The 27,285-nt window shown below is 35.4% G+C and overlaps 2 protein-coding genes across 2 annotated transcripts; one reads left to right on the forward strand and one right to left on the reverse strand.

Moving 5' to 3' along the window:
* Positions 1-11,059: 11,059 nt before the first annotated feature.
* LOC133813855 (actin cytoskeleton-regulatory complex protein SLA1-like) lies at positions 11,060-11,476 on the forward strand. Its single transcript, XM_062246891.1, has one exon. The coding sequence runs from the start codon at positions 11,060-11,062 to the stop codon at positions 11,474-11,476; it is 417 nt and encodes a 138-aa protein (XP_062102875.1).
* Positions 11,477-25,494: 14,018 nt separating this feature from the next.
* LOC133817066 (chalcone synthase 2-like) lies at positions 25,495-27,060 on the reverse strand. The gene is made up of 2 exons (XM_062249450.1): positions 26,796-27,060; positions 25,495-26,698 (listed from the first exon to the last, which is right to left on the reverse strand). The coding sequence occupies exons 1-2, from the start codon at positions 26,977-26,979 to the stop codon at positions 25,698-25,700; spliced, it is 1,185 nt and encodes a 394-aa protein (XP_062105434.1). The 5' UTR covers positions 26,980-27,060; the 3' UTR covers positions 25,495-25,697.
* Between the last annotated feature and the right edge of the window lie 225 nt (positions 27,061-27,285).

Below are 27,285 nucleotides of genomic sequence, written 5' to 3' on the forward strand. Positions count from 1 at the left end.
TTCCTAAGCACGCCAAAGCATTCTTCGAGGTCATCAACATGGTTCTTGTTAAGTTGAGACTTGACAAGCATGTCATCAACATAAACCTCCATGTTGTTCCCTATCTGCTCTGAAAACATCATGTTTACGAGCCGCTGGTACGTGGCTCCAGCATTCTTGAGTCCGAATGGCATGACATTATAGCAGTAGAGCCTTTTATCTGTGATGAAGCTCGTATGTTCTTGGTCGGGGGCATGCATGAGAATCTGGTTATATCCAGAATAGGCATCCATGAATGACATCAGGCCATGCCCCGCCGTGGCATCCACGAGCTGATCAATCCTTGGCAGCGGAAAACAGTCTTTTGGGCAAACTTTGTTGAGATCCGAGTAGTCAATACAGGTTCTCCACGTCCCATTGGGCTTTGGGACCAACACCGAATTGGCCACCCAGTCAGGGTAAAAGGCATCCCTAATGAAATGGTTTGCTTTTAACCTGTCAACTTCCTCCTTTAATGCCTTCTTTCTGTCTTCGTCCAGCTGTCTTCACTTTTGTTGCTTCGGGGGAAAGCTTTTGTCTATGTTTAGTGCGTGGCTCGCTACATTCGGGCTTATCCCCACCATGTCTGAGTGTGACCACGCGAAGACATCCTGGTTTTTCTTCAGAAAGCAAATTAATTGCTATTTTGCCTCGTCTTGGAGGTGTTTTCCGACCTTCACCTTCTTCGAGGGATCAGCTTCCTCGAGCTGAATTTCTTCGAGCTCCTCTAAAGGTTGGAGGTCAACTTTCTCCTCAATCCTCGGATCGATCTCCTCGTCAATTTCTAAGACCGTTCTGTCTTTATTCTGTATGATAACGAGTGCTTGAGCGCTCGTTTGTTTCTTTCCCCTTAAGGAGATGCTATAGCATTCCCTCCCTGCCAGTTGGTCTCCTTTTAATGTCCCGACTCCGCTTGGGGTTGGGAACTTAAGGGCCATATGCCTTACGGATGAAACTGCCCCCAGCCCGACCAGGGCGGGTCTCCCGAGCAGTACATTGTAGGCAGATGGTAAATCTACTACCACGAACTCCATTATCTTGGTCACCGAGACTGGATAGTCTCCCAAGGTCACAGGGAGTTCAATGGATCCCATACAGGCAGTTCCTTCTCCTGAAAAGTCGTACAAAGTAGTTGCACATGCCTTCAGGTCGCGAAGGGAGAGTCCCATTTTCTCGAGGGTAGCTTTATAAAGGATGTTGACTGAGCTCCCATTATCTATGAGAACTCGGTGCACTCTTTTGTTGGCAAGCTGAAGAGTAATAACCAGCGGATCATGATGAGGGAACTGAACATGGGAGGCGTCCTCCTCAGTGAAGGTTATTGGTTGTGTTTCAATCCTCTGGCTTTTTGGTGCCCTAGGTTTGGGTTCATAAGGAGACCCGTCCCCTGTCTTAAGCTCGTTAACATATCTCTTTTGGGCATTCCTGCCCCCTCCTGCGAGATGAGGCCCTCCCGAGATGGTTATTACGTCCTCTCCGTCTATCGGGGGGGGCTGTCTTCTTCCCAAGATCGGGAGTTATTATTTTGTGTCGTCGGAGGCGCGGCTACTCTCTGGCTCGCGGCCGTCTGACCAGTATTCTGGTTTTTGACATACTGCCGGAAGTAACCTCTCGAGATCAACCCTTCGATCTCGTCCTTCAGTTGTCGACATTCATCAGTTGTGTGCCCGGTGTCTCTGTGGAACCGGCAATACTTACTGGAATCCCTCTTGGATTTTTGATTTCTCATTGGGTCCGGACGCCTAAAGGGGACTTGGTTTTCATTAGCCAGGTATATGTTTTCCCGAGACTCGTTGAGCTTGGTGTGCACTTTATACACGGAGAAATACCTCTCTCCTTTCTTTTTCTTTCCTCCCTCAGCTTCGGGATTACTTCCTTCGTTATTTTTCCTCTTGGATGGGCTCTCCGAGGCAGGCTTTGGTGCCGCTGGGTCCGCCGAGGTTGAGGCAGAGTTGATGTTTATCGTTGTAGTTTCGGACTGGGAGGTCGCTTTGAGTGTCGACCTCGCTTCCTCTACATTGACAAACCTCTGTGCTCGTCTGTTAAACTCGGTTATTGACCTTACCGGTTTCCCTTGCATGTCATCCCAAAGGGCACTTCCCAGTAATACGCCAGCTCGGATTGCCATTAGGTGTCCACTGTCATCCACATCCCGAGCTCGGGCTACTTCCAGATTAAATCTTGTTAGGTAGCTTTTCAGTGTTTCGCCCGGCTGTTGTCGGACATTAGTTAAGGTGGATGCCTCTGGCCTGACTCCCATCATAGCTCGGAACTGCTTCTTAAAGTCTCTAGACAACTGCTCCCACGAAGTTATTGAGTGTCTTTTATACTTTTCGAACCAACTTTTGGCAGGTCCTGCCAATGATGTAGGAAACAACATGCACCTGAGCTCGTAGCCCACGTTACTGGCTCTCATAATAGTGTTGAACGTACTCAGGTGACTACATGGGTCGGTTTTTCCTTCGAACGCTGGGACATGAGGAATCCAGAACCCTTGAGGAAATTGAGTGTTGGAAATATGGGAGCAAACGGCTCGAGCTCCTCATCAGAGTCCTCATATCGACCCAATCCTCGTTCATTCTTCAAAAGCCTAAAGGCTTTTTCGAGCTGATCAATTCTTTCTTGGACTGGGTCAGCAAGAGGTGCTGCCTGGAATTGATTGTCATTGATCGTGATTCCAGGCTCGCGTCTCCGCGAGGGATCTCTACGCCTATTCAAGCGATCCCTCAGGTCCGAATTTGTTTGATCTCCTTTCCCCCTACTCTGATTCAGATGATTCCGCAGGTCGGGACGATTCTTGCGACTTCCAGTATTCTTACGACCTCGATTGTATTTACTGACGGACCTGGTCTCTCCGGATTCGTCACTGGTGAGACTCATTGCTCGGTTGTTTCGCGACAGATTCTTTCCACGTCGCCTTGTCTCCGCGGTGCGAGACCGAGACGTCTGAATTCTCTCAGATGGGGCGCCTCTCCGCTCCTGGAAAGTCTCCCTGTTTTCTTGCCTTTCCCTTGCACGCCCTTGATCCTGATCTTGAACAGGTTGAGCGTTTCTGCGGGGGAGCGACGGATATCTTATGGGTGACGGAGGGAACCATATAGGCGATGGTGGCTGCCACCCTTGTTGCGGCCTAGAGGGTCCAGAATTTGCCCGAGACGGGTCAGTCGCGTTCGGTGCACTCCCAGGAACCTGAGTCCGAGCCTCTGCAGGGGTTCGGTTATTCTCAATTCCTGCAGGCACTTCCACAGGCGGGTTAGGCGGGACCTGAGCTCGAGTACTCCTCTGTGGCCTAGGAGGACCAGATGGCTCTGCTGGTGCCGGAGGTTGAGTCGGTCTCCTTGTGGCAGCATCTTTTCGTGGACGTCCTCGGGGCCTCCGGGGAGGAACATGCACGTCCCTTGGAGGAGGGACTTGGTTTTCGCGTGGAGGCGGGGGCTGAGCCACCTGCGCCTCTGCGGCTATCCTAGTCAACTCCTCATTCCGTTTGTTGGTCTTTGCCAACAGTTGTTTCAACTGTCGGTTTTCCAGTTCTACAATAGGAACGTAACGCTCAGAATTGTAGTACATATCCTCATCCCTTGGTGGAGGAGGTGGTCCCCGGGAATCAGAGGACCCACTTCTCTCTTCAAGATCTGGGTTCTCCATTGGTTGCTTTCCAGGACGTCTTGGGTAATTTTCTTCAGGCGTGTTCTGATTGTTTGTGGCCATAACTTTTTCAGGGATGGATGCTTAAGGCTCTCAATGAAAGCACCAAACTGTTGACGCCGTTTTTCGTCAAACAGTGAAAGAAGAGCACATAAAAAATAATTGATAATGGCCAATTAAAATAAGACAATACAAACACACGGTTTTTACGTGGTTCAGCAGTTAAATCTGCCTAGTCCACGAGTCTCTGTTATTAAGCTCAAGATTATCTCTGAAAATTCTTAAGCATGAATTCTTCAGAGTTTTCTCTCCAGGTTCAGAATTTCGGTCCTTTACAATGGTGCATGGCCTCTCTATTTATAGAGAAGGCTGCAGAATACTATCCCACATATTTTGGGTAGTTACTCTTTTTGTGAATAAAATTAATGGCTTTAAATGCCTATAATCAGATATAAAAGGAAACGTCCCCTGAAGATCAGGGGATGTATAACTGACCAAATAATATCCCACGATTCTATGGGATTTACAATAATAAATGAGGATTACATTTCGTATAGACATCACTTATATATATTCAAGGTGGTTATCATACGTCCTCCAAGGCCTTAGCTTCCCAGGTTTCTCGTCATCTTTCGAACTAGAGACATCTAACGAGGTCACTTGGCTTTCGAGATCGTAAGTGCGTCGAGCTCGGACTCACTGATCCGAGGTCATTCCTGAGGATAGATATGTTAAGGGAGCTACCTTTCGAGATCGTGAACATTTCGAGGTCACCGTATTCGAGGTCATATATCGTATCTTGCAGGCTCGATATTCAATCCTGGAACATACTTTAAACCTTACGAGACCATTTGTTGCGAATCCATCTTTCGAGGTCATATTTAACATAGCTCGAAATCTGGGTATAACAAAAGGAAAAATTAGATAATAGATAACTAATTAAATAAATAAATAATTAATTAATTAAGTATAAATTAAATAATTAGTAAACATTAGATAATAATAATTTATTTAAATAAAGGAAAAATTAGATAATAATTAACTAATTAATTAAATAATAAGTAAACATTTAAATTAATAATATGATTAATAAATTGATAAATAAATAAATAAGTATTAATTAAATAATTTATTTTAAGTAAAGGAAAAATTAGATAATAGATAATAGATAATTAAATAAATAAATAATTAATTAATTAATTAATTAAGTAATTAATTAATTAATTTATTATTAATTAAATAATTAGGAAAGATTTAAATTAATAATATGATAAATAAATAATTAAATGAATATTAAATAAATAAATAATTAAGTATTAATTAAATAATTAATTTTTTAGTAAATGAAAAATTAGATAATAGATAATTAAATAAATAAATAATTAAGTATAAATTAAATAATTAGTAAACATTAGATAATAATAAGTTATTTAAATAAAGGAAAAATTAGATAATAGATAACTAATTAAATAAATAAATAATTAATTAATTAAGTATTAATTAAATAATTAGTAAACATTAGATAATAATAATTTATTTAAATAAAGGAAAAATTAGATAATAATTAACTAATTAATTAAATAATAAGTAAACATTTAAATTAATAATATGATTAATAAATTGATAAATAAATAAATAATTAATTAAGTATTAATTTAATAATTTATTTAAATAAAGGAAAAATTAGATAATAGATAACTAAATAAATAAATAAATAAATAATTAATTAAGTATAAATTAAATAATTAGTAAACATTAGATAATAATAATTTATTTAAATAAAGGAAAAATTAGATAATAATTAACTAATTAATTAAATAATAAGTAAACATTTAAATTAATAATATGATTAATAAATTGATAAATAAATAAATAATTAAGTATTAATTAAATAATTAATTTTTTAGTAAACATTAGATAATAATAAATAAATAAATAATTTTAGGATAAATTAGATAAAATAGCATAAAATATGATGATAAAACATAAAATAGCATAAAATTATTAAATGTGTTATAATATAATATAAAATTATTAAATGTTTTATAATATAATATAACAATTATATTATAAAAGCATTATAAAGTAGCATAAAACTATTAAATGTTTTATAATATAATATAACAATTATAATTGTTTATATTATAAAACATTTTAAAGTAGTTTAAAACTATTAAATGTTTATAATAGACTATTATAAACATTTTATAACACTTTAAAATATAAGATTATTCACATATCGTAAACTTATATACTTTTATAACACTTTAGATGGCGATTGACAAGACTTGGACGACATTGAGAAATCGTGCTTGTCGAGAATATTGGAACGGTCTACAAGATTTTTTGACGATGGCGTCGGAATATAAGGGTTCCTCTGGTAGAATTAGGTGTCTGTGTGTTAGATGCATAAACAATAGGCTTGAAACTTTACCTATGGTGAAAGCACACGTATTCGATTGGGGTTTTCATCGAGGTTACGAGAAGTGGATATATCATGGTGAAGCAGAAGCAGATGTTGCCAATGTGGTGGACGCCAACGATGATGATGTTGATGAGATGATTCCGATGGTCGAAGACTTCCTTCTACCTACAACCGAAGAAGTTCAAATAATCCTGCGGCGGGACAATTTTATGATGATCTGTTTGACGAGATAGAGGCTGAGTTATATCCTGGTTGTAATTGGATATCTTCTCTTAACTTTTTAGCAAAATTATTGCATTTGAAAGTTAGAGGCAAGATTCCGAATAAAATCTTCGATGAATTACTGAAATTACTAAAGCTTGCATTTCCGAAGGGAAATAAAATTCCATCAACCTACTACGAGGCTAAAAAAAGATTACAGAAATTAGGGTTAGGGTACGAGTCAATTCATGTATGTGAACATGACTGTTGTTTGTTTTACAAAGAGCATTCAACTAAAGAGACTTGTCCAATTTGCAGAAGTAGTAGATGGATTTCTCCTGAAAAAACTGATGGAAAAAAGGTACCACATAAGGTGATGCGTTACTTTCCATTAACTCCTCGATTAAAAAGACTGTACAGTTCAAGACTTACAGCGAAGCAAATATTATGGCACTATACTGGGAAATCAAAAGACGATGGGATAATGAGACACCCAGTGGATGGGTTAGCGTGGAAGGATTTCGATGCCAAACATCCTGATTTTGCTAGTGAACCTCGAAATGTTCGTTTAGGTTTAGCTGCAGATGGTTTCAATCCGTTTGGCAACATGAGTCAAGCATATAGTATGTGGCCTATGGTGTTGGCTAACTACAATCTTCCACCTTGGATGTGTATGAAAGATAATAATTTCATATTATCCATTCTTATTCCTGGACCAAAATCACCGGGAAAGGACATGGATATATTCTTGAGACCATTGGTGGATGAGTTAAAGGAGTTGTGGGTTAATGGTGTCGATACAAGAGATAGTATAACCAACACTATGTTCAAGTTGCGTGCAGCCTTATTGTGGACAGTTAACGATTTTCCTGCTCGTAGCTATTTATCTAGATGGAGTGGTCAGGGATACAAAGCTTATCCGACGTGTAATGAAGACACAACTTCTGTTCGAGTGATCGGTAAGACATCCTACATTGGTCACAGAAGATTCCTTCCAAGTAACCATCGAATGAGAAGAGACACTCAGTTTGACGGAAAAATCGAGAGAAGACGTCCACCAAGACGTTTTACTTGTGAGGAAATATTAGAACAAGTAAACAAACTTGTACCACAAGTTCCTGGAAAACACGAGATGTTTGGAGGTGTCAAATGTAGGCGTATTGCAGAAGATCAAAATTGGAGGAAGAAAAGCATATTTTATGAGCTTGATTATTGGTCTTCGAACACTTTAAAACACAACATTGATGTCATGCATGTGGAGAAGAATGTGTGTGATAGTTTGTTAGGCACAATCTTGGATAATGATAAATCCAAGGACACCACTAATGCAAGACATGATTTGAAAAAGTTTGGAGTAAGGGAATCGTTGTGGATATATGAAGATGACAGCGGAAAGTTAATGAAGCCTCATCCCCCTTATGTTCTCACATCTGATCAAAGAATGCAGTTTTGTAAATTTATTCGAGATGTGAAATTTCCAGATAATTTTTGTTCCAATTTAAAGAAGAAAGTAAATGTTGATTTAACAAATATCAGCGGTTTAAAGTCCCACGACAGTCATGTAATAATGCAACGATTACTATCAGTGGGTGTTCGCAAGTTTCTTTCAAAGAGTATATCGACTACCATTTCTGAGTTATGTAACTTTTTCAGGCAAATTTGTGCAAGAACTATAAAGGTTAGCGATATGGAGGAATCACAAAAAGATCTTATTCTAATATTATGTAAAATGGAACTCATATTTCCTCCAGCCTTTTTTGATATAATGGTGCATTTGATTTTAAATTTGCCTGAAGAAGCAATTCTGGGTGGACCGGTATTTATGCGTTGGATGTATCCTTTTGAAAGATACATTAAAAAATTAAAGAATTACGTTGGAAATAAAGCTCGTCCTGAAGGGTCGATAGCCGAGGGTTATGTTGCAGATGAGGCTTTGACATTTTGTTCGATGTATTTTAAAGGTGTTGAAACAAGATTTAATCGTCTTGATTGCAATGAAGATGAGGTGTTGAAACAAGCAGAGTGGTACATATACAACAATTCACCAAGAACCGGTATTTATGCAAGGTGTTGAAACAAGATACACCAAGAAATCTTTTTGTATTTCAATCGCAATGTCGACCTATAACAAAAGAAACTCTAAAGCCTCTTGATCGTGCGACTCGTGAACAAGCAGAGTGGTACATATACAACAATTCACCTGAAATTCAGAAATATTTGGAGTAAGTTTCTTCCCAAAAGTTGCTTTTATTTCATTGAAAATGCTTTCAACTGATTCAAAATTTTTGTTCTTATTTATAGTGAACACTTAGAAGAAATCAAACACAAATATCAGGATGGAGATCATAACATTTTACATAAGAAATATTTTTAGTGATGGTTTCACAAGAAGGTGAAAAAAAAAACCTACCCTATATTCTTTCATCCTTTTAAGTATTGTTTTCAATTCTATAATAATTTTATTTATTCTTTTAGATATACGACTTACAAAAGCTTGGATCGTTAGATAATGGTGACGAGTTGCTAGCTTTAGCATCTGGATCAGATCATTTAGGAGCTTATTATGAAGGTTGTATAGTGAATGGTGTTCGATTTATATCAACCAAACGAGATTTAAAGAGGAGCACTCAAAACAGTGGAGTATTTGTTGCTGGAACAGAACTATTATGGAATACTTGAAGAAGTATTAAAGTTAACATTTACTGGCACATATTCTGTGACATTGTTCAAGTGTAAGTGGTTTAATACAGATCCAAGAAGGAAGAAAATAATTATAGAGAATAATATTACTAGTATAAACACTAGCGGGGAATGGTACAAGGATGACCCATATATACTTGCAAATCAAGCGAAGCAAGTATTTTATCTCGATGATTTACTTAGAGGAAGTCAGTGGAAAGTTGTTGAGGGTGTAAACCATTGACAAATTTGTGACGTCGAGAACTGTGAAGCTAATTCAGACATTGATGTGGTACATGATATTAGCTCATCAAATTTTGTGTTGACTGTGGATCTCGGCGAGTTGGTTATGCTACCTACTTAAAATTCGATTGACATTAGTACAGTACAAAATTTAAATGTTAGTCAAGAGGATCACGAGTTAGGCGATGAAGAAGCAGATGAAGAATTAGATGAAGAAGATGATTTATTAATTGATTTTTGTGAAGATGATGTTAATGCTAATTTAGTTAATGATGGAAGTGATAGTGATTATTAGTTTTATGTAATGATTACCTTTGTAACAAACACAAAAATTTGAATTTGATTTGTATTTTCCAATTTATGTTGATATTGATTTTGTTTAATGTTATTTCATTACTTAATTAAATTTGATGATATTAAATCTTAAATTTGATTTCTATTCTTATTATTAAATCTTAAATATTTATGAATACAAGAGACATGTCAGCTGATATAGTATCATATCACGGTGGAGATGGTGGTTGTCAAGACCCCACAGATCCTAGCAGGATACCCTCAACTTGCGAGTCAGGTTAATATCTAAATTTTAGTTATGTGATATATTATAATCGCAATTTGTTTAAATGTTTAAGATTTACTAATATTTTTATTTTTATGTATTAAACAAATTAATAGATCGTCCTGCAAGAAGGAGGGGACGTGGCCCTGCCAGTAATGTTAATATTGAAAAACGAAGGCGGGATGCTGGCAAACCACTTGAATTGCAACTTGATCCGGCGACAGACAAAGTGGTTGGTACTGAGCACCAAGCTTTTGTTCGTCAATTGAGTACTGAAGTTACATTACTATTGCCGGGACATTATTTAGATTTTAAAGATGTTCCTCAGCAATATAAAGACCAGGTCGTTCAAAAGATGAAGGTAAAAAAAAATACCTAATTTTTTTATATTATACATTTTAGTCTATAAAAATTTAAACTAACAATTTTTTTTTAGTATTACTATAATATCGATGGGCATCCAGAACCTGAAAGAGTTATGGGAACTCTGTATACGGAGATGCGCAAAAGATATTCAGAGAGAATGAATATTAGGCATTCTCATTTCCAAAAATATTATTCTGGAAATCCGAATGATTTGGATAGTGCTCTCAATGCTATTCCTGACTTGTGCTCGAAGGAGAGATGGAAAGAAATCGTCGATTTGTTTCTGAGCCCAAAGTTTATAGCGCGATCCACGCAGAACAAGAAAAATAGAAAGGAAATGAAGTATTTGTCGACGCAAGGCTCTAAATCAATGGCAGCGATCCGTAACGAATATGTAAGTAAAATACTTAACTTTATTTGATATTATTATATTATTAATTAAACTAACACTATTATTTTGTAGGATGAACCTGATGAGCATGCTATTGATGCTTGGAGAGATACTCATATAAAAAAATCTACGAAGACTTGAGTTAGCGAAACTTGCAAAGAACTACATGTAAGTTAAAGTTTTTTCTTTCTTTATTGATCTTAAATTATAGTAATATTGGTTTTTTAACATTTTCTTTTGGCAGGAACAAATGACCCAAGAGATGGAGAGGCAAAATATTCAAAGTAGTCAGTCAGGTTCGGAATCTGCTTCTAGTGAAGGTTCTACTGTTAAATCAATACAGTATCAGGTTATGGATAAAGTCCTTGGATTGAGGTCTGATTATCAAATAGGAGTGGGATACAGGTCTAGAGGCAAAGGGAAGAAATCAACATCTAGCTCCACAAGTCGAAGTTCAAGCCAAACTCAGTCACAAGTTCCTACTAATGTGACTCCAGAGATGATGTGAGTTTTGGCTGAGATATGGGTTAAGATGCGTGATAAAGTCGAGTCAGGAAATTTTCAGACTGATTCTTCCCTCCATGACCCACGCTATGAAAGTTTATTGCAGCAGTTCTTACCTTCTCAACAACAAGGTAGTACATCTAATCAAAGCCCGGGGACGTCGTCGATGCCACAACAACCACAACAAAATTCTCCAAACATATCTGGTGGTTCCTCTCAGTTGCCACTTTTTAATTATATGTTTGGACTTTCTTCCCAGTTTCCTCAGACACAACCTATGGGAAGTCAATTTGGAGGATTACCGCAGCAGCAGCAACAACAACCTATGTATGGTCAATTTGGGTCGTTCATGCAGCAGCAGCCGGTATATCCTCATTATGGAGGATCGACACAGCTCGTTTATAATCAGCAGTACTACACTTCTCCGAATCAACAACAGCAGTAGTCTCATTTGATTCGCCCACAGCCTCGGCCATATTATCCTTCGCCGCCAGTACCATAGACTCATGAAAGTTTGAGTCGAAGCACGAATATTGAAGATTTTTTAAATGAAACTTTTGATGAAGACAATAATAATTAGTTTAGGATTTATTATTTATTATTAAATTTAAGTGTATATTTTTTTATTTTGAAAAAACAATTTTAGTATTTTAAAGTTGTATTTTTAATTTGGATATTAATTTAAATAATATTGATTTTATTTCTAAATTTTATTAATGTTTTTTTAATTATAAGTTTAGTTATTTAATATTAATTATATATAATTTATAAAAATTAATTATTTTTTTAAAATATATTTTACCATTACCGGCGGATTATTGCCGGCGGGAGGCTAGTCCCGCCGGCAATAATGGCCTTTATCGACCAGTTTTTACCGGCGGAGACCGCCGGGAAAAGTATTACCGGCGGCTTTCCCCACTATTGTCGGCGGTTTTCTCCGCCGGTAATAACTGTTTTTCCTGTAGTGTATAATGATATCTTAGCAGAGTAGAAAACTCATTTGGGAAAATGACTCACTACTACAAAAAAGGCTTTTCACTGCGGTTTTTTTACTCAATACACTGCGGTTTTCGAGAGTATTGAAAAGCGCAGTGTATTCGACTGCAGAGAAAAGTGGTATGCCAACCGCGGAGAAAAGTGTCACTTTTCTCTGCGGTTGTAGTAAGCCAACCGCAGAGAAAGATGTACTTTTCTCCGCGGTTTTTTAAAACAACCGCTGAGAAAGAAAGACTTTTCTCCGCGGTTTTATTGAAAAAACCGCAAAGAAAAGTAGTGTAATTTTTCAAAATTTTGACGAAGCATAACTTTGTGCTCAGTTCTTTGTTTTTGGTGTTTTTTTTTTTAACTTGGGTATTTTTTCGAGATCTATCTAGCTGCATACAAAAGAAACCTGAAAACCTGAAGAAAAAAAAACAAAATTTTCAGGTTTTGTCACCGAAAAATCTGAAGAAAAAAAATTCAGCAACCAAATTAATGATTTATGAAAAACCTCTCAAAATTTTGATTTCTATTTTTCTATTTCACACAAAATAAACTCTAAAAATAATGATGAAAAAAAAACAAAAAACTATACAAACAAAGATATATAGATCATTACCTATTTTGAAGCTCAAGAACACAATGCATGCCCAAAAATACAGTGAAAATGGACAATTTTTTGACCAAATCCTACCCATTTTTACTACCAAAAACCTGAAAATAGACAAATATTAAGAATCAACTTCAGTTTTTAACTAAGATTTAGCTAAAAAAGATGAAAAATAAAATAGTAAGATGAAGGTTGAAAGACGTACCGCCGCTGTTGAAGAAGTTTTTTCGCGAAATGAAGTAGGTTTACGAACCTTGTGGGGAAGAATGAGTTTATATATAGGTCTGGAACCTTTTCTCCGCGGTTTTCTTAAGAAAACCGCGGAGAAAAGTAGTGCAATTTTTCTCTGCGTTTTTCTCCCACTTTTCCTACTTTACATTGCGTTTTAAAAAAAAACCGCAGTAACAAAGTTCCTAAGTGTCCTTCAATCCTTTTCTCTGCGCTTTTTATTTTAGATTGAAAAAAAAATGCAGAGAAACCATATATTTGTAGTAGTGACTCAAAATTGAGATGGACCCAGAGGAGAGTGGTTATTTTCTCTTTGTTTTTTTTTCTCCCTATAATAAAGTCGATTAAGTTGGTGGAGATAATGGTTGAGGAGAGAGCGGTTGTGATGTGTAGAATATAAATTAACTAACAAACTTTTTGCCGTATATATATAGAGGAGAATTCTCCTATAGGGCTTCACTTTAAGCCCTACCGGTAGGGCTCTCAGTGTTTCTCGATCCTTGAATAGTTTTCGGCGCGATTTTTTTTTATGACCGTGTATATTGTAGCTATTTAGAGCATCCTGCAGATTTTCAGAAAATTCTGAATAGTTTACAGTACCGAAAACTTGGTTCAAATATGTTCATTTCCACGCGCATAAAAAAAATTAGTCACGAGTGCAACAACATGTTTGAACTAAGTTTTCGATACTGTAAACTATTCGGAATTTTCTGAAAATCGCACTGATACTCTAAATAGCTACAATATACACGGTCATAAAAAAAAATCACGCTGAAAAATATTCAAAAGTCGAGAACACTGAGAGCCCTACCAGTAGGGCTTAAAGTGAAGCCCCTATAAAAAAATTATCATATATATATATATATATATGGTGGATCCCACATTAAATAAAAAAATTAACACATCAAAGCACCAGCTTATTTTTAATAAATATTATATAGATGACTCTTGGCTACAGTGTTGGGCAACATTGATGCTTAATAACATCACCTTTGAACTTTTAATAAGGATGATGTCTTTTTCCTTATTTGGATTCTAGAAGTAATAGTGGCCATGTAATGAATTATATTTAATTGTTTTTTTAATCGTCAGTAATTAATATAGTTTTCTTTAAGTTGCAGGATTCGAATCTGTCTCTCCAATTTTTAAGAAAAGTCATTCCACCGTTTGAACTATGCCCTTATGAGAAATTGTTTTGTTATATGTATCAATTAGAGCAAACACATCACATCTATCCGTGGGAAAAGATTAACCAGAATAATGTATAGATTTAATCAATGTCTATATAGGAGGTGTAATAATAAATAAAAAAGAGGACATATAAATTTATTCACTGTATATCTACTAGTATGAATCATATGTCTAAAGCATGTGCAATGTAATTATGAGGATAAAATGTACATAAATTTTAAAAAATAATATCTAAAATTTTGTAATAAAATAGAACATTGAAGAAGAAACAAAACAACTTAGCTAACAGAGAGTGAAAGATTAATAAAGAAAAGAAAAAAGAAACAGGTGAAAAGGAGTACATCTCTAACAGTACACTTATCCATTTTCCTCCTTATTTTTATTTAGTTCTAGTATGGATATATTATTCTTCCCCTTATATATTGCTTAAAAGGTCAAGACCTGTGTTTATTAAATAATATATCTATACATTTATACAATCTTCTATGTATAGGTCAAAAGTAAAATATCTTTCCATAGTAAATAGGGTTTATATTTTTTTGGATCATGTGTTTTGTTTTATTATTTGTTTTATGTGTTTTAATAAATTATTTTTTGGATTCTATATTTTGTTAAATAGTTCAAATAAATTCTTAAACTCGATTTTGATCAAAGTTTTTTTAACTGAATCACAAATAGTTTAGCAAACTAATAACTCATAATAAAAACACTACTATTCTGCCTAATAACTGTGTGTATTATATTAAATTTTTTGTTTATTAAAATTGAGTTTAAAGTTCTATTTGAATTATTTTACGAAACATATGATCCAAAAAATAATTTGTCAAAACACAAAATCCAAATAGATAATATGACAAAATACAGGGTCCAAAAAAATATAAACCATATTAGATAAGATTTATATCCATTTCAAAAAGATGTGTCCCTTGTATATTAAAAATAATTTCTAGATAAGAGAATCAATTTCTGTTTTGTCTTCACATATTGCTCAACGATCAATACATGCATGTTGCCTATTAAATAAAATTTGTATATCCTTTTCCAAAACATGATTATCTTCTATTAAAATAAAGTTTTAGACAAGAGAACTTTCTATTTTGTCTAATCAAATACATATATATATATATACATATATGTTGCATATAAATTATATATAAAATTATACACATGCATTAATCTGATACACCTACACTGGTTATATTCTCTTCACTTATGTTATTCCCTGTTTTCGAGAACATAATATTTATGCTCGAAGAGTGAATTCGGAGACATCCTAATTAAGCTTGAAAATAAATATTATTACCCTCAATGATATTTCTACAAATACGAAGTAATGAATTATTTTAGCTAGAAGCAAAGAAGTTAGCTCGAAAGAACAACTGATATATGTTAGCTCGAAGAATATCGATGTTAGCTCGAAGAATATCGGAGTCAGCTCGATATCGTACGTATTTAAAAGTGTCATAAAGTAATATTAAAGTAATTCAAATTCAAATAAATATATTTGTATAACTTCTCCCTAAAATTGTGGAGGAGAGTATCTGTAACTCGGGTCTAGGTATATAAATACCATGACTTTAGTCATTTGTTTTTTACGCACAAATGATTGTACCGAAACTTTGTAAAATTGATTTCAAGTTTTAGTGCAGAAATATTAATAATAATGATTCGTACACTAAGTTGATTTAATTACTGAATCACGTAAAATATTCTTATTTTTCTTCTACTTAAAGAGATATTCATTACCAGAAGATACTTTATTTTTTTAATAAATAAATAAAAATGAAAGTATAAATGCTTGGCATTAACAGAAAAGTAAATAACCATTTTAGTATTAGAGCTCGTTATTAATAACTGTCAAATTAAATGATACGTGAATATTTAATTGGTTGGGACATAAAACTTGGTTGGGACATAAAAATTGTGACAGCAGATTTTTTTTTTCACAAAATTGTTTGTACGTATTAGTTAACAAATACAAAGGACACATGTGACCTGACTGTATTTGAAAACGATCTTCAATTCCACGCTTCGTGGCAATCCTCCATATTTACAATATAAATTATATTCAATGAAATTTTGCAGAAAAATAAATAAATAAAAAAAATTTAGACAGCACTACAACGTAATTTTTTTTATAATATCGGTACATTTTTTTTTTTTGGCATATGGATAGATGTAATCTTAATTTTTTTTTATATAATGGTGTATATTCTAGATATCTAGAACATCCTACAAATTTTCAAGAAATTCTGAATAAATTATAGTACTGAAAAAATGGTTTAGACTATTTGTTACACATGTGCCTGTTTTTCTATATACGTGTTTAAAATTTGACAGTTTGAACCTTATTTTCGACTTTGTAACACTATATTTTAAATAATTATAATATACATCATCATATAGAAAAATTTGAAATTATATCTGTCTAACTACCAAAAAAATATAAAAAATATACACCGATATTATTAAAAAAATACATACGTTTTAGTTTTAGTGATTCCCAAAACGACAACTTAAGGGTCATATATATCTTTACGCTCTTATAATATTCGAAGGGAGTTTATTTATTTATTTTGGCACCAATCTTCGAAGTCGTAATTCTACAAACTTTTGGGCTCTTGATCTCATCCTGGTAATGAAAGTTACATTAGAGACTTTTTCATGTCTGGTCATCACCCGCTGGGATTTCGTAGTTGGTAGTAATAATAATTAAAAAAAAAGTAAGAGCATGGTTTCTTTCTTAATAATATAATAATAAAATCGACAAGGATTTTCATCGTTTCAGTTCTCATCAACAAGGTGTATATAAAATCGAAAAGAGAGTGGCATTGTGTGATCAAATTAAGAAGAAAAAAGATAGAGAGATGGGGTTGCTTTCAAACAGTATTGATCGGAGAGAGCTGAAGGTGGGTGACCACATTTACAGCTACAGGGCCTTCCACACTTACTCTCATCACGGTAAGAAAGCCCTACCTAAAATTGGGTTATATACATAATTACTTTGTTTTCTTAATTATTACTCGCATGCAAATTATATATATATATTATTATTATTGGTATGAATTGGATTCTAAAGGGCAATAAGTGGTGGCAGGCAAGCTTGGCTATATAATCTTAATGGAGAGAATCTTTCACTTCTTTACCATATGAGTGTTGTTGAAGGTTCCCAACAACACTCGTCTTATGATTGAGTAGCGATATTCATAATTCTTATTAAATTCAAATAAGTGGGATCTGATATTGGATTGCACCAATAACCATATGTCACTTACTTGTGGTGTTGGACACCAATGATGCCCCTTAGCAATTCTCTTATTGTAACAGCCTTGTATATTAATTGGTTCTCAGTGTCGGTGATCACAGAGGCTGATGTAGTATAGCTTATAACTTAGCTCACTTTGCATTAGGTTAGATGATGAACTGGTTTGGAATATATATGGTGAAGTTCTATATCCTTTATTATTATCTTCCATTCTTTACCTATTTTATATATAGCTTAAGTTTTCTTATTAGTTATGATTAAAAAAAAAACATTACGTAAATATTTTTTATTGGCACTTTTTAATTTCTTTGTTCATGTTTTTCTAAAGTAATTCTTTATATATGTATATTGAACCTTTACATTTCTTTACTTTTATAATATATTATTCACCCATAATTCTATTTTTTATCGTTTTTTTTTTTGGTAAATCAGATCTTGTATTGCCCAACAATCAAACAAATTACAACCTAAACAGAACCAAAAAAGAGGCCTGTAGAGTTCTATTACAGGTTTTCAAACCAGTCTCTATCTATCAAATTTACTTTCTTTGGCATTACACATTGAATTCTATTTTTCACATCACTTTGAATTCTTTTTGTGAGAACTAACATCGTACTAACCCTCTGATTCCATATTGCAACATTCCGGCAATACCAGATCTGGTAAACTGTAGCTGCAAGAGTTGCTGCCAGAACCTGCTTCCTAAAAGGAGAGAGTTTTGCCCTAGCAATCCATCTTAATAATTTTGGAATTGTTGTTGTAGACACCTTCCAGTCTAGCCATTATTTTATTCTAAGAAAGCTGAGATTACTTAAATGACAGTCAAAGAATAAATGATCTCTAGTTTCCTTACTCATTCCACACATTACACATTGGTCATCGTGGGCTATCTTGAACCGGTGAAGCCTCTCTTTCACCTGTAATCGATCAAAGATCGAAAGCCATAGAATAAATCTATGCTTCGGAATGGAAAGCCTATTCCACACCTCCATTCTCCAATGGACTTTGGAATGAGATGAGCAAAGGAGAGTGTACCCTTCTTTAATTTTGTAATTACCCAAAGAGATCAATTGGAGCAAGTTGAGTTGCTTGTATGCTTCTTTTACTCGAACAATCTGACGCCAGTACCAGCTACTGGAACTTGGGGTCGTATAGGCCCACCAATCCCCATCACTTAAGTAGACCGCATGTACCCATTGTACCCAAAGAGTATCTTGTTTCGAAGCCACTGCCCAAACATATTTGCCAATAGCTGCCTCATTCCACTTGGAAATCCGCCTGAATCCCAAGCCCCCTTCACTCTTAGGACGACACATATCGCCCCAAGCTACCTGACCCGAGCTGGATGAGTCTACCATCCCTTTCCATAAGTAGTTCCTACATAATATATTAACTCTATGTAAGATCTTCTTAGGAATGATCATGATTTGCGCCCAATAAGAGTGGATAGCCATAAGAACCGAGTTCACCAAAGTAGCCCTTCCAGCATAAGAGAGGTTCCTTGAACTCCAAACTCGAATTCGTTGTACCATCCTTTCAAGAATCACCTCACACTCTGCAGCTGGTATTTTCTTTGCACAGACAGGAATACCCAAGTAAGTAAAGGGAAGAGAACTTCGCTGAAAGCCTGATACTTGGATCACTCGCTGAACTTCATATTCATTCATGTTAGCACAATAGATTGAGGTTTTTTCCACACTAGGCTGTAAGCCTGAAGATTGAGAAAAGAGCTTCAAACCTTGGAGCAGGCGGAAAATGGATTTGAAATCACCATGACAAAAAAGTAGAACGTCATCTGCAAAGCATAAGTGATTTAGCTGGAGTTTCTCACATCTTTCATGGAACTTAAAATCCTCCTTCTTGCCAATTTTCATGAGAATGCGGGATAAATATTCCATTCCAAGCACAAAAAGCAGGGGAGACATTGGGTCCCCTTGTCTCAAGCCTCTTTTAGCTTCAAAAAAGCCATGTAGAGAACCATTGAACATTAGGCTGAACCTGGGAGTTCTCACACATATCATAACCAACTCAATAAAATCACTCGGAAAGCCAAAAGCTTTTAACATTTCTTCAATAAAACCCCATTCTATAGTGTCGTACGCTTTCCTCAAATCTAGTTTAATCATGCATTTCGGTTTGCCTTTCCCTCTCCCATAATGCCTCACCAGATCTTGACAAACCATGATGTTGTATGCAATGTATCGATCTTGGACAAACCCACTTTGATTCTGGGCAACTATGTCTAGTAGAACCTTCCTCAGGCGGGAACAGATCAATTTTGTGGCGATCTTGTAAATAACATTACAACAGGCAATGGGTCTAAACTCCATAACTGACCGAGGGCATTTATTCTTGGGGATTAAGGTCAATGTAGTGGAGTTTATTTCTTTGAGAAGCTTACCTGAGTGTAGAAGAGACTGCACCGCTTTGCACACATCCTCCCCTACCATTTCCCAATTGTCTTGGAAAAAGAAGCTACTGTATCCATCCGGGCCTGGCGATTTGTTTCCTGGAATCACGAAGGTAGCCTTTTTAACGTCTTCATCTGTATACGGGTGTTCATTGGATGACATCCAATGTTTTTAAGCCCATCCGATCCGATCCAATCATCCAATTGGATGTTGGATTTTTGGAACCGATCCGATCCAATCATCTTGAACCAACCAATCCGATCCGATCCAATGGATGATTGGATCGGTTCGATTCCATCCATTGGATGCATCCATTGGTTATCCGTTGGATCGGATCCATCCGATCTTTTAAAACCTTTACTTAGGCTGATTTTTTTATAAAAAAAAAATTATTTCAATTATAAAAACACTAATTACTCATTCAAATAATAAAAATACAGTAAATGTAATAAAATATAATATATTTTAACTTTAAAAAAAATATATAATATATTTTTTATCTGAATATTAATTGGATGGTATTGGATCATTATTGGATTGGATCGGTCGGTTGGATCCATTGGATTTACATGTCATCCAAGAACCGACCGATCCAATATTGGATTTTTAAAAATGTCATCCGATCCGATCCAATCATGATTGGATATCCAATTTTTAGCGGTCGGTTGACATTGGATCGATCGGTTTGTTATTGGATCGGATCGTTTCTGCACAGCCCTAATTGTGTATATTTTTTATTATTTATTGTCGATTTAAATAGTTTGATATTAATATTTATAAATGAATGTCTCAATTTCTTTTTATATTTATTTTGCTTATTATATTATTTAAAAAAAAATCCTTAGCCAAAATTGAATCCTGCGACTCATTATCACCATAGGTATATAATTGGGTTTATATCTTTTCGGATTTTGTGTTTGTCTCATTATCTGTTTGGGCTCTGTATTTTGACATATTATTTTTTGGATCCTATGTTTTATAAATTAGTTAAAATAGAACCTTAAACTCAATTTGATGAAGAAAAAATTGAATATAACAATATAGTTTTTAAGCAGAATTATTTTATTTTTGTTCTGAATTGTTAGTTTGGTAAATTATTTATGATTTTAGTTGAGAAAACATTCATCAAAGTCGGATTTAGGATTCTATTTTAACTATTTTATAAAATATAAAGTCCAAAAAATAATTTATTAAAAGACAGTATCCAAACAAATAGTAGGACAAAACACAGGTAAAAAAAAATAAAAACTATTTATAATTTCGTCTTCACAATATTTATATAATATCTCTATCTATATATGCAGGAATATACGTGGGAAATAACATGGTAATTCACTATACAAGAACAGAGCTTAAACCAATACACCAAGACCAAGACGCAGAGGGCTGCGAAGTCTGTGGTTACCGGCCAAAAGTGCAGCTTGGAGTGGTGAAATCCTGCTTGGATTGCTTCCTCATCAACCGCTTCCACAGGCTATTCCGATTCGACTATGGCGCGTCGCCCGTCCACTTCTTCGTCAAAAACATCGGAACATGCAGCCTTGGCAAATGCGACACCCCAGATGTGGTCGTCCACCGAACCACTCGAATGTTAGTCAAAGACAACGACAACATAGGCGATTTCGGTGAATACCATATTCTCGACAACAATTGTGAGTCTTTTGCAGCCTACTGTATGACTGGAACCCGTTCGAGCGCTCAAGCTCAATCTTTGAAGACCACATTTAAGATTTTTTTCAAAAACACCACCGAAAAACCTTTGAATTTAGAGAACCTAGTAAGTACTGTTGCTGAAATGATGTTTGGTTACAAGATTGAAGTGCTTCGACAACATGCTATATCGGAGTATTTGAGCACAGCAACAACAAAACAAGGGTGAATCGTCGTGACATTGTATAAGACGAGAGGAGGAGAGAGATGAGTCCTATATGAATCATAATCATTACATATCAATTAGTTATTGAAGGAAATTTAGATACATACAAAGAGCGAAGAGGCTGGTTTGCTGGCGAGAACAGAATTCGCAGGAGAAGAAGAAAGCTGTTGAGGTCGTCGAGCATGGCAATGGTGAGCTTTGACCGGAAACAACCGGCTTTAAGATCAAATTTATAGAAGATGGTAAGTTTATACCAAGAAAATATCAAATGTCAATAATACATTGTAAGTATTGGAAAGCCTATATTATGAATTTCATTTCAGTTATTTGTTTTAATCTTTTTTGTATTAAAGAGAGGGATTTTGTTAATTTTTTTTAAAAAAAAAATAGACAGTAAATTTTCTGATTTAATGAATAGAAAGATTAAACAATAACATAAATTAGTGGTATATATTAATTAATAAATTAATCCACTATGAATTATTGACAAAAGTTAAAAGCCAAACCATGCATGTTATCTTTTACTCTAGTTAAATTCCCACTTGCACTTATCTTATTATAATATTATGTCAAACAATGTTGTATTAGATCTAACATCTTCTTCAATCTAAGAACTTGTCTAGTAATCAAATCAAAATATGTCTCTCTTCCCCCGAGAAATTTCCCATATGGACTTCCACCTTTCCGATCATCATTATAGCTTTTTTTTAGGAAGAAATTCAAAGCCTCCGAAAACAACATATATAGCTCTCCAACCATGGAAGCTGCCTATAATAGGAAACTTACACCAGTTAATCGGCCATCGTTTGTTATCAGACTTGGCCAACCAATATGGTCCTCATTGGGCATCTTCAGCTAGGAGAGGCATTCCCCACTACATTTTGTCCACTATTTATATATTTATACAATTATGTCTTAATAATTGACCTACTTGAAGATGAGAGTGAGGGAGTGGGCACCAATTCACAATACTATTATAATGGAATGAGGGTCAAGACAGTATTTTATTTCTATTCCTAGGAATTATCATAAAAAACCAACACGTGAACATGTCTGCTACTTTACTAAAGTAATTTCATTATATTTATTTTTTCAATAAAGCTGTTTCTTTCATGCTTTATTTATCAGAAGCCCAAAAGCATATGTAAACAAAAGTTACCATAAGAAAAGCACGAATCTCATCAAAAATTAGGGTGACAACAGAGAAAAGAAAAAGAAGTAAACGAAGGAAGAAGGAGAACACAGAATTTTAGCCAAATTTTGGGGCTATGAAAAATATGGGGTACAAGCAGATCTTCAAAGGAGGTTCCAGCCACAGCTTGGAAGGTAACCTCATTCTCTCCCTCTCAACTTTTTGATTTCTCCCTCTTTTCACTCTTATAAAACTGCTCACACAAGTATACACTGCCTTATGGCTCTCTTTTATGTGTGTAACCCTTTTCTGGTTTTGGGGTATATATAGAAGTTGGAAAAAATAAAATAGGTTGATGTGGAATGTGATTTGATGAAAGTTGGAATCTTGATTCTGTTACAGAAGATGCTCTGCTTAACTGTTTTCTGTCTTGTGCAGCTCGTGTGGAGACTTAATTCAACAAAATGTATATTTATAGAATGTACGTTGAAATTAAAAACAAGGGGAAAATGTAGACTTTGTTATAATATATAGTATATCAATGGAATTTAATAGAAATTAATATTTCCACTTTACACAATGCACACGGGCGGTAAGTCGTCATTTATATTTTTAATTTATGTTCGTGCTCCATCTTCACTTATTTCCCATCTGAAGCAGGGTGAGGAATCTCTTATTGAGATGGAGAACTATTTATTTTAAAAAATAAATTTTAAATTAAAATTATAAATTATATATAAATGAAAATATTATACAATATTTATTATTTAAAATATTTGTTGACGCCGTTTTTCGTCAACAGTGAAAGAAGAATACGTAAATAATAATCAGTAATAGCCAAAAAATACGATAATACAAACGAGATTTTTTACGTGGTTCAGCAGTTAAATCTGCCTAGTCCACGAGTCTTTGTTATTAAACTTAAGATGACCTCTGAAAATTCTTCAAGGATGAATTTTCCAGATTTTTCTCTCAAGATCACAAAAATTCGATCATTTACAATGGTGTATGACCTCTCTATTTATAGAGAAGATTTCAGAATACCATCCCACATATTTCGGGAAGTTATTCTGTATATGCAAATAAATTAACCCTATTCTTCCAGGTTTCCTCTTGACTTTCGAGCTATAGCATCTCCCCGAGGCCACATGACTTCGAGCTCATACGCGCGTCAGGCTCGGAACCCTAATCCGAGGTCATCCTGAGAACAGATACACTTCGGGGTCTATCTTTCGAGCTTGTGAGGATTTCGAGACCATCATCATCGAAGTTGTCTCTGCTTCGCAGTCTCGATGTTTAGATTTCGAACATATTCCAGACTTTACGAGTTCATTCATTATGAACCCAGCATTCGAGGTCACATTTCTCATGGCTCGAAATCTGGGTGTAACAATATTAAACATTATCCTAAATAAAATTTAAAATGTTAAAAAAAATACTACTATACTACAATAACACATAAATACATATAAAATATTACAAAAATATATAAAAATTTAAACGGGCCCATCGGGGCAGGGAGTGCTATTCCCGCCCCGTCCTTACCCCGTTCCCCATTTAAATGTGGATTCCCCACCCCATTATGGGCAAGTCCCCGCGGGGCCCAGTCTCCATGGGGAAAATGTGCATCACTAAGAAATATAATTGGACAATGTGATTGTTAAAATAAAATTTCAACAATATGCTTAAAATACAAATATATAAGGTGTTTAAGAAATTAATGTATTGAGAGTTACAAGAGGCGCTGAAAATATTCAAAATCTTTTAGAATGCGAAATTGGAATTTGCTGACATTAGGCATAGGTATAGCGTAGGCCGCGGACTAGAGGTGCTGAGCCAAAAATCCAAATTGCATTTTTGTCACATAAAATGTCTCAATTCATTCCGGTTGGATTTTGTAACTTTCATACACCTGCTGGCAATCAAAACTATGTCTCCAACAACTATCAAACATAATACCTTATAAAATTCAAATTTAAAAATATTTAAATCGCATTTACATATTTAATTTGGTAAATCTTTTGAGAGTTACAATTCTGTACTATCTAAATAAATGTTACATCTTGACAAAATATGATTTTGTCACACCTCTAATTTATCACAATCATTATTTATTAAATAATATAACAGACTTTTCATTTCATAGCATAAATTATCTTTAAAACAGAAAAACCCCAATAAAATTATGTAATTTTGGGAAGTAATGTTAGTGAAGAATAATTTATGATCATATGTCTTTTATTTTTTAGTTTACTCAAGAAATAAAAATAAATTTTCTCACAAATATCACTCAGTTCTCTTTATTAGTTTGTTTTTATTAAATGTTTCCTCCATCCGATGTATATTTTTTTGGGCAACATGTTTTTGATGTTACTTCTTTTCAGAATTGATGAGAACTATCGTTTCGGGAGTGAGTTGTGCCGTGCATGATTAAACTTGTTATATTATGCTTTCGTAAAACTTGCTCTTGCCTTCTAGTTTTATTCGTTTATAATTCTCTCATTTTGTTTTAACTATACATAACAATCTATTCTCCAATCACAAATCAATCAGCCCTAACCTAAACTATTTTTTTTAGGGTAGTAAATGATATTTTCAAAGTTTATGATTATATATTTAGCATCTCTTAGTTCGATTTAGTCTTAATTGGCTTTACTATAATCATAAAAAAGTTTGGATTTATAATTTCTAAACTAAAATTATTTTATCATAATACCTGCACTAGCTAATTTGTTAAGAACATGATGAAAAATTAGTGGTAATTAGTGTACGAAGAGGAAATTGAGACTTATCATTACTCATATATATTTCATTATTTTATTATAAGAATCTAAAACATGCATGCACGCATATTTGGTAATTATTAATTGAGAATTGCTAAGAGTATTAATTGAGAATTGCTAAGACTATTACTTGTGCCACAAGAACGTGTTATACTGCTGCTTAAGGTGCGAAAACAACAGTAATCTTATTAATTAGAATTTATTGGCCACGCTGTGTAAGACCACCGTCTCCACTGTCAAACCCGGCCCGAACCCGAAAAGAACACCCCATTCCAATCCATCTCCGGTGGTGGACTTCCTTTGCTCCAACGACCTCTTCCTCAACTTGTCCATTATGAAGAAGACGCATGCGCTCGACATGTTCCCATACTCACTCAGCACATGGAGCGAGTCAGCCAACTTCTCATTCGTCAGATGCAGCTTGGCCTGAATCTCTTCCAGAACGGCGCGACCAGCAGGGTGTGTAATCCAGAATATGGAGTTCCAGTCACTAATCCCAATCGGAGCGAAAGCCTCAGTCAAGCTCTTCTCGATGTTGGTAGAGATTAAGCCAGGCAAGCTCTGGTGTAAGTGAATTACCACCCCAGCTTCCTTTAAATGCCCTCTGACCACTCCATCCGAGTCCGGCAGAGTCGTCTGCGCAGCTGACACCAACTCAAAGATAGGCTGCTCTCCCGCCGACTCATCTGGTTCGGCACCCACGATGATCGCCGAAGCCCCATCTCCGAACAAAGCTTGTCCCATCATGGAATCCAGATGGGATTCCGCGGGCCCGCGAAAGTGGCCAGTCATGATATCTGAGCACACAGCGAGAACTCGGGCGCCTTTGTTATTCTCAGCAATGTCTTTGGCCATGCGAAGAATGGTGCCACTGGCATGGCAACCTAGGTTGTACAACATCACACGCTTCACGGAGGGGTTGAGTCCGAGAAGCTTGGCGCACTGGTAGTCAGCCCCGGGCATGTCGATGCCGGAGACGGTGGTGAAGATGAAATGAGTGATCTTGGACTTGGGCTGGTTCCACTCGTTGATGGCCTTCATGCAAGCCTCCTTCCCAAGCTTGGGAACTTCAACCACCAAAATGTTTTGACGTGCGTCCAGGGATGGCGCCGTGTAGTGACACATATTTGGGTTCTGCTTTAGGTGCTCTTCGGTGAAATACATATGACGTTTCTTTATCATGGATCTATCACCTGCAACCATGCATATAATATTACTATATATATGTATATATGGAGAGAGAAAGATCGAGGAAAGAAGTATACATGCAGCACTAGTTCAAGATCATACACATTCGTTGAAACTTATTTTTGAGGTCAGTCATGTGTTCACTTTTGGTGACTCGGAAGTAGTAGTCAGGATAATCAGCTTGGGTGATGTAGTTGGCAGGATTGGCCGTGCCAATGGCGAGGATGGTGGCCAGACCCTCAGCGCGCAGAGGCCTTCGGATTTGGTCCACAGTCATGGAGGTCATTACGTGATCTATAGCAGTGATAGTGATTGCCCACAAACAGAGCTAACTACATATATATTACTATATGGAGAGGATTGAATTTATACGAGACAACATGCGTTATATATATATTTATATGTAAAGTCGTAATTAATAGTTAGGTTAGATGGAATGGCCATCGATCTGGGTGACCTTGCCTTGTACGTGAGTATTAAGGTTAGGCTGTTGTTCAATGTGTAGTATGTAGGGTAGGAACCAATGGGTTTGTTCGGTTGAATTTCATAGTTATCACTTAAAATCTCCAATTCAAATGTTGATTGGTTATTA

The sequence above is a fragment of the Humulus lupulus genome, chromosome 2, assembly GCF_963169125.1.
Source record: "Humulus lupulus chromosome 2, drHumLupu1.1, whole genome shotgun sequence".
Taxonomy (NCBI): domain Eukaryota; kingdom Viridiplantae; phylum Streptophyta; class Magnoliopsida; order Rosales; family Cannabaceae; genus Humulus; species Humulus lupulus.

Excerpts from the sequence above, each read along its gene's own strand:
- LOC133813855 (XM_062246891.1), top strand. The coding sequence starts at position 11,060 with ATGCGTGATAAAGTCGAGTCAGGAAATTTTCAGACTGATTCTTCCCTC.
- LOC133817066 (XM_062249450.1), bottom strand. The coding sequence starts at position 26,979 with ATGACCTCCATGACTGTGGACCAAATCCGAAGGCCTCTGCGCGCTGAG. Across the intron at positions 26,699-26,795 it reads AAATAAGTTTCAACGAATGT|GTGATAGATCCATGATAAAG; the intron begins GTATGATCTTGA and ends GCATGGTTGCAG.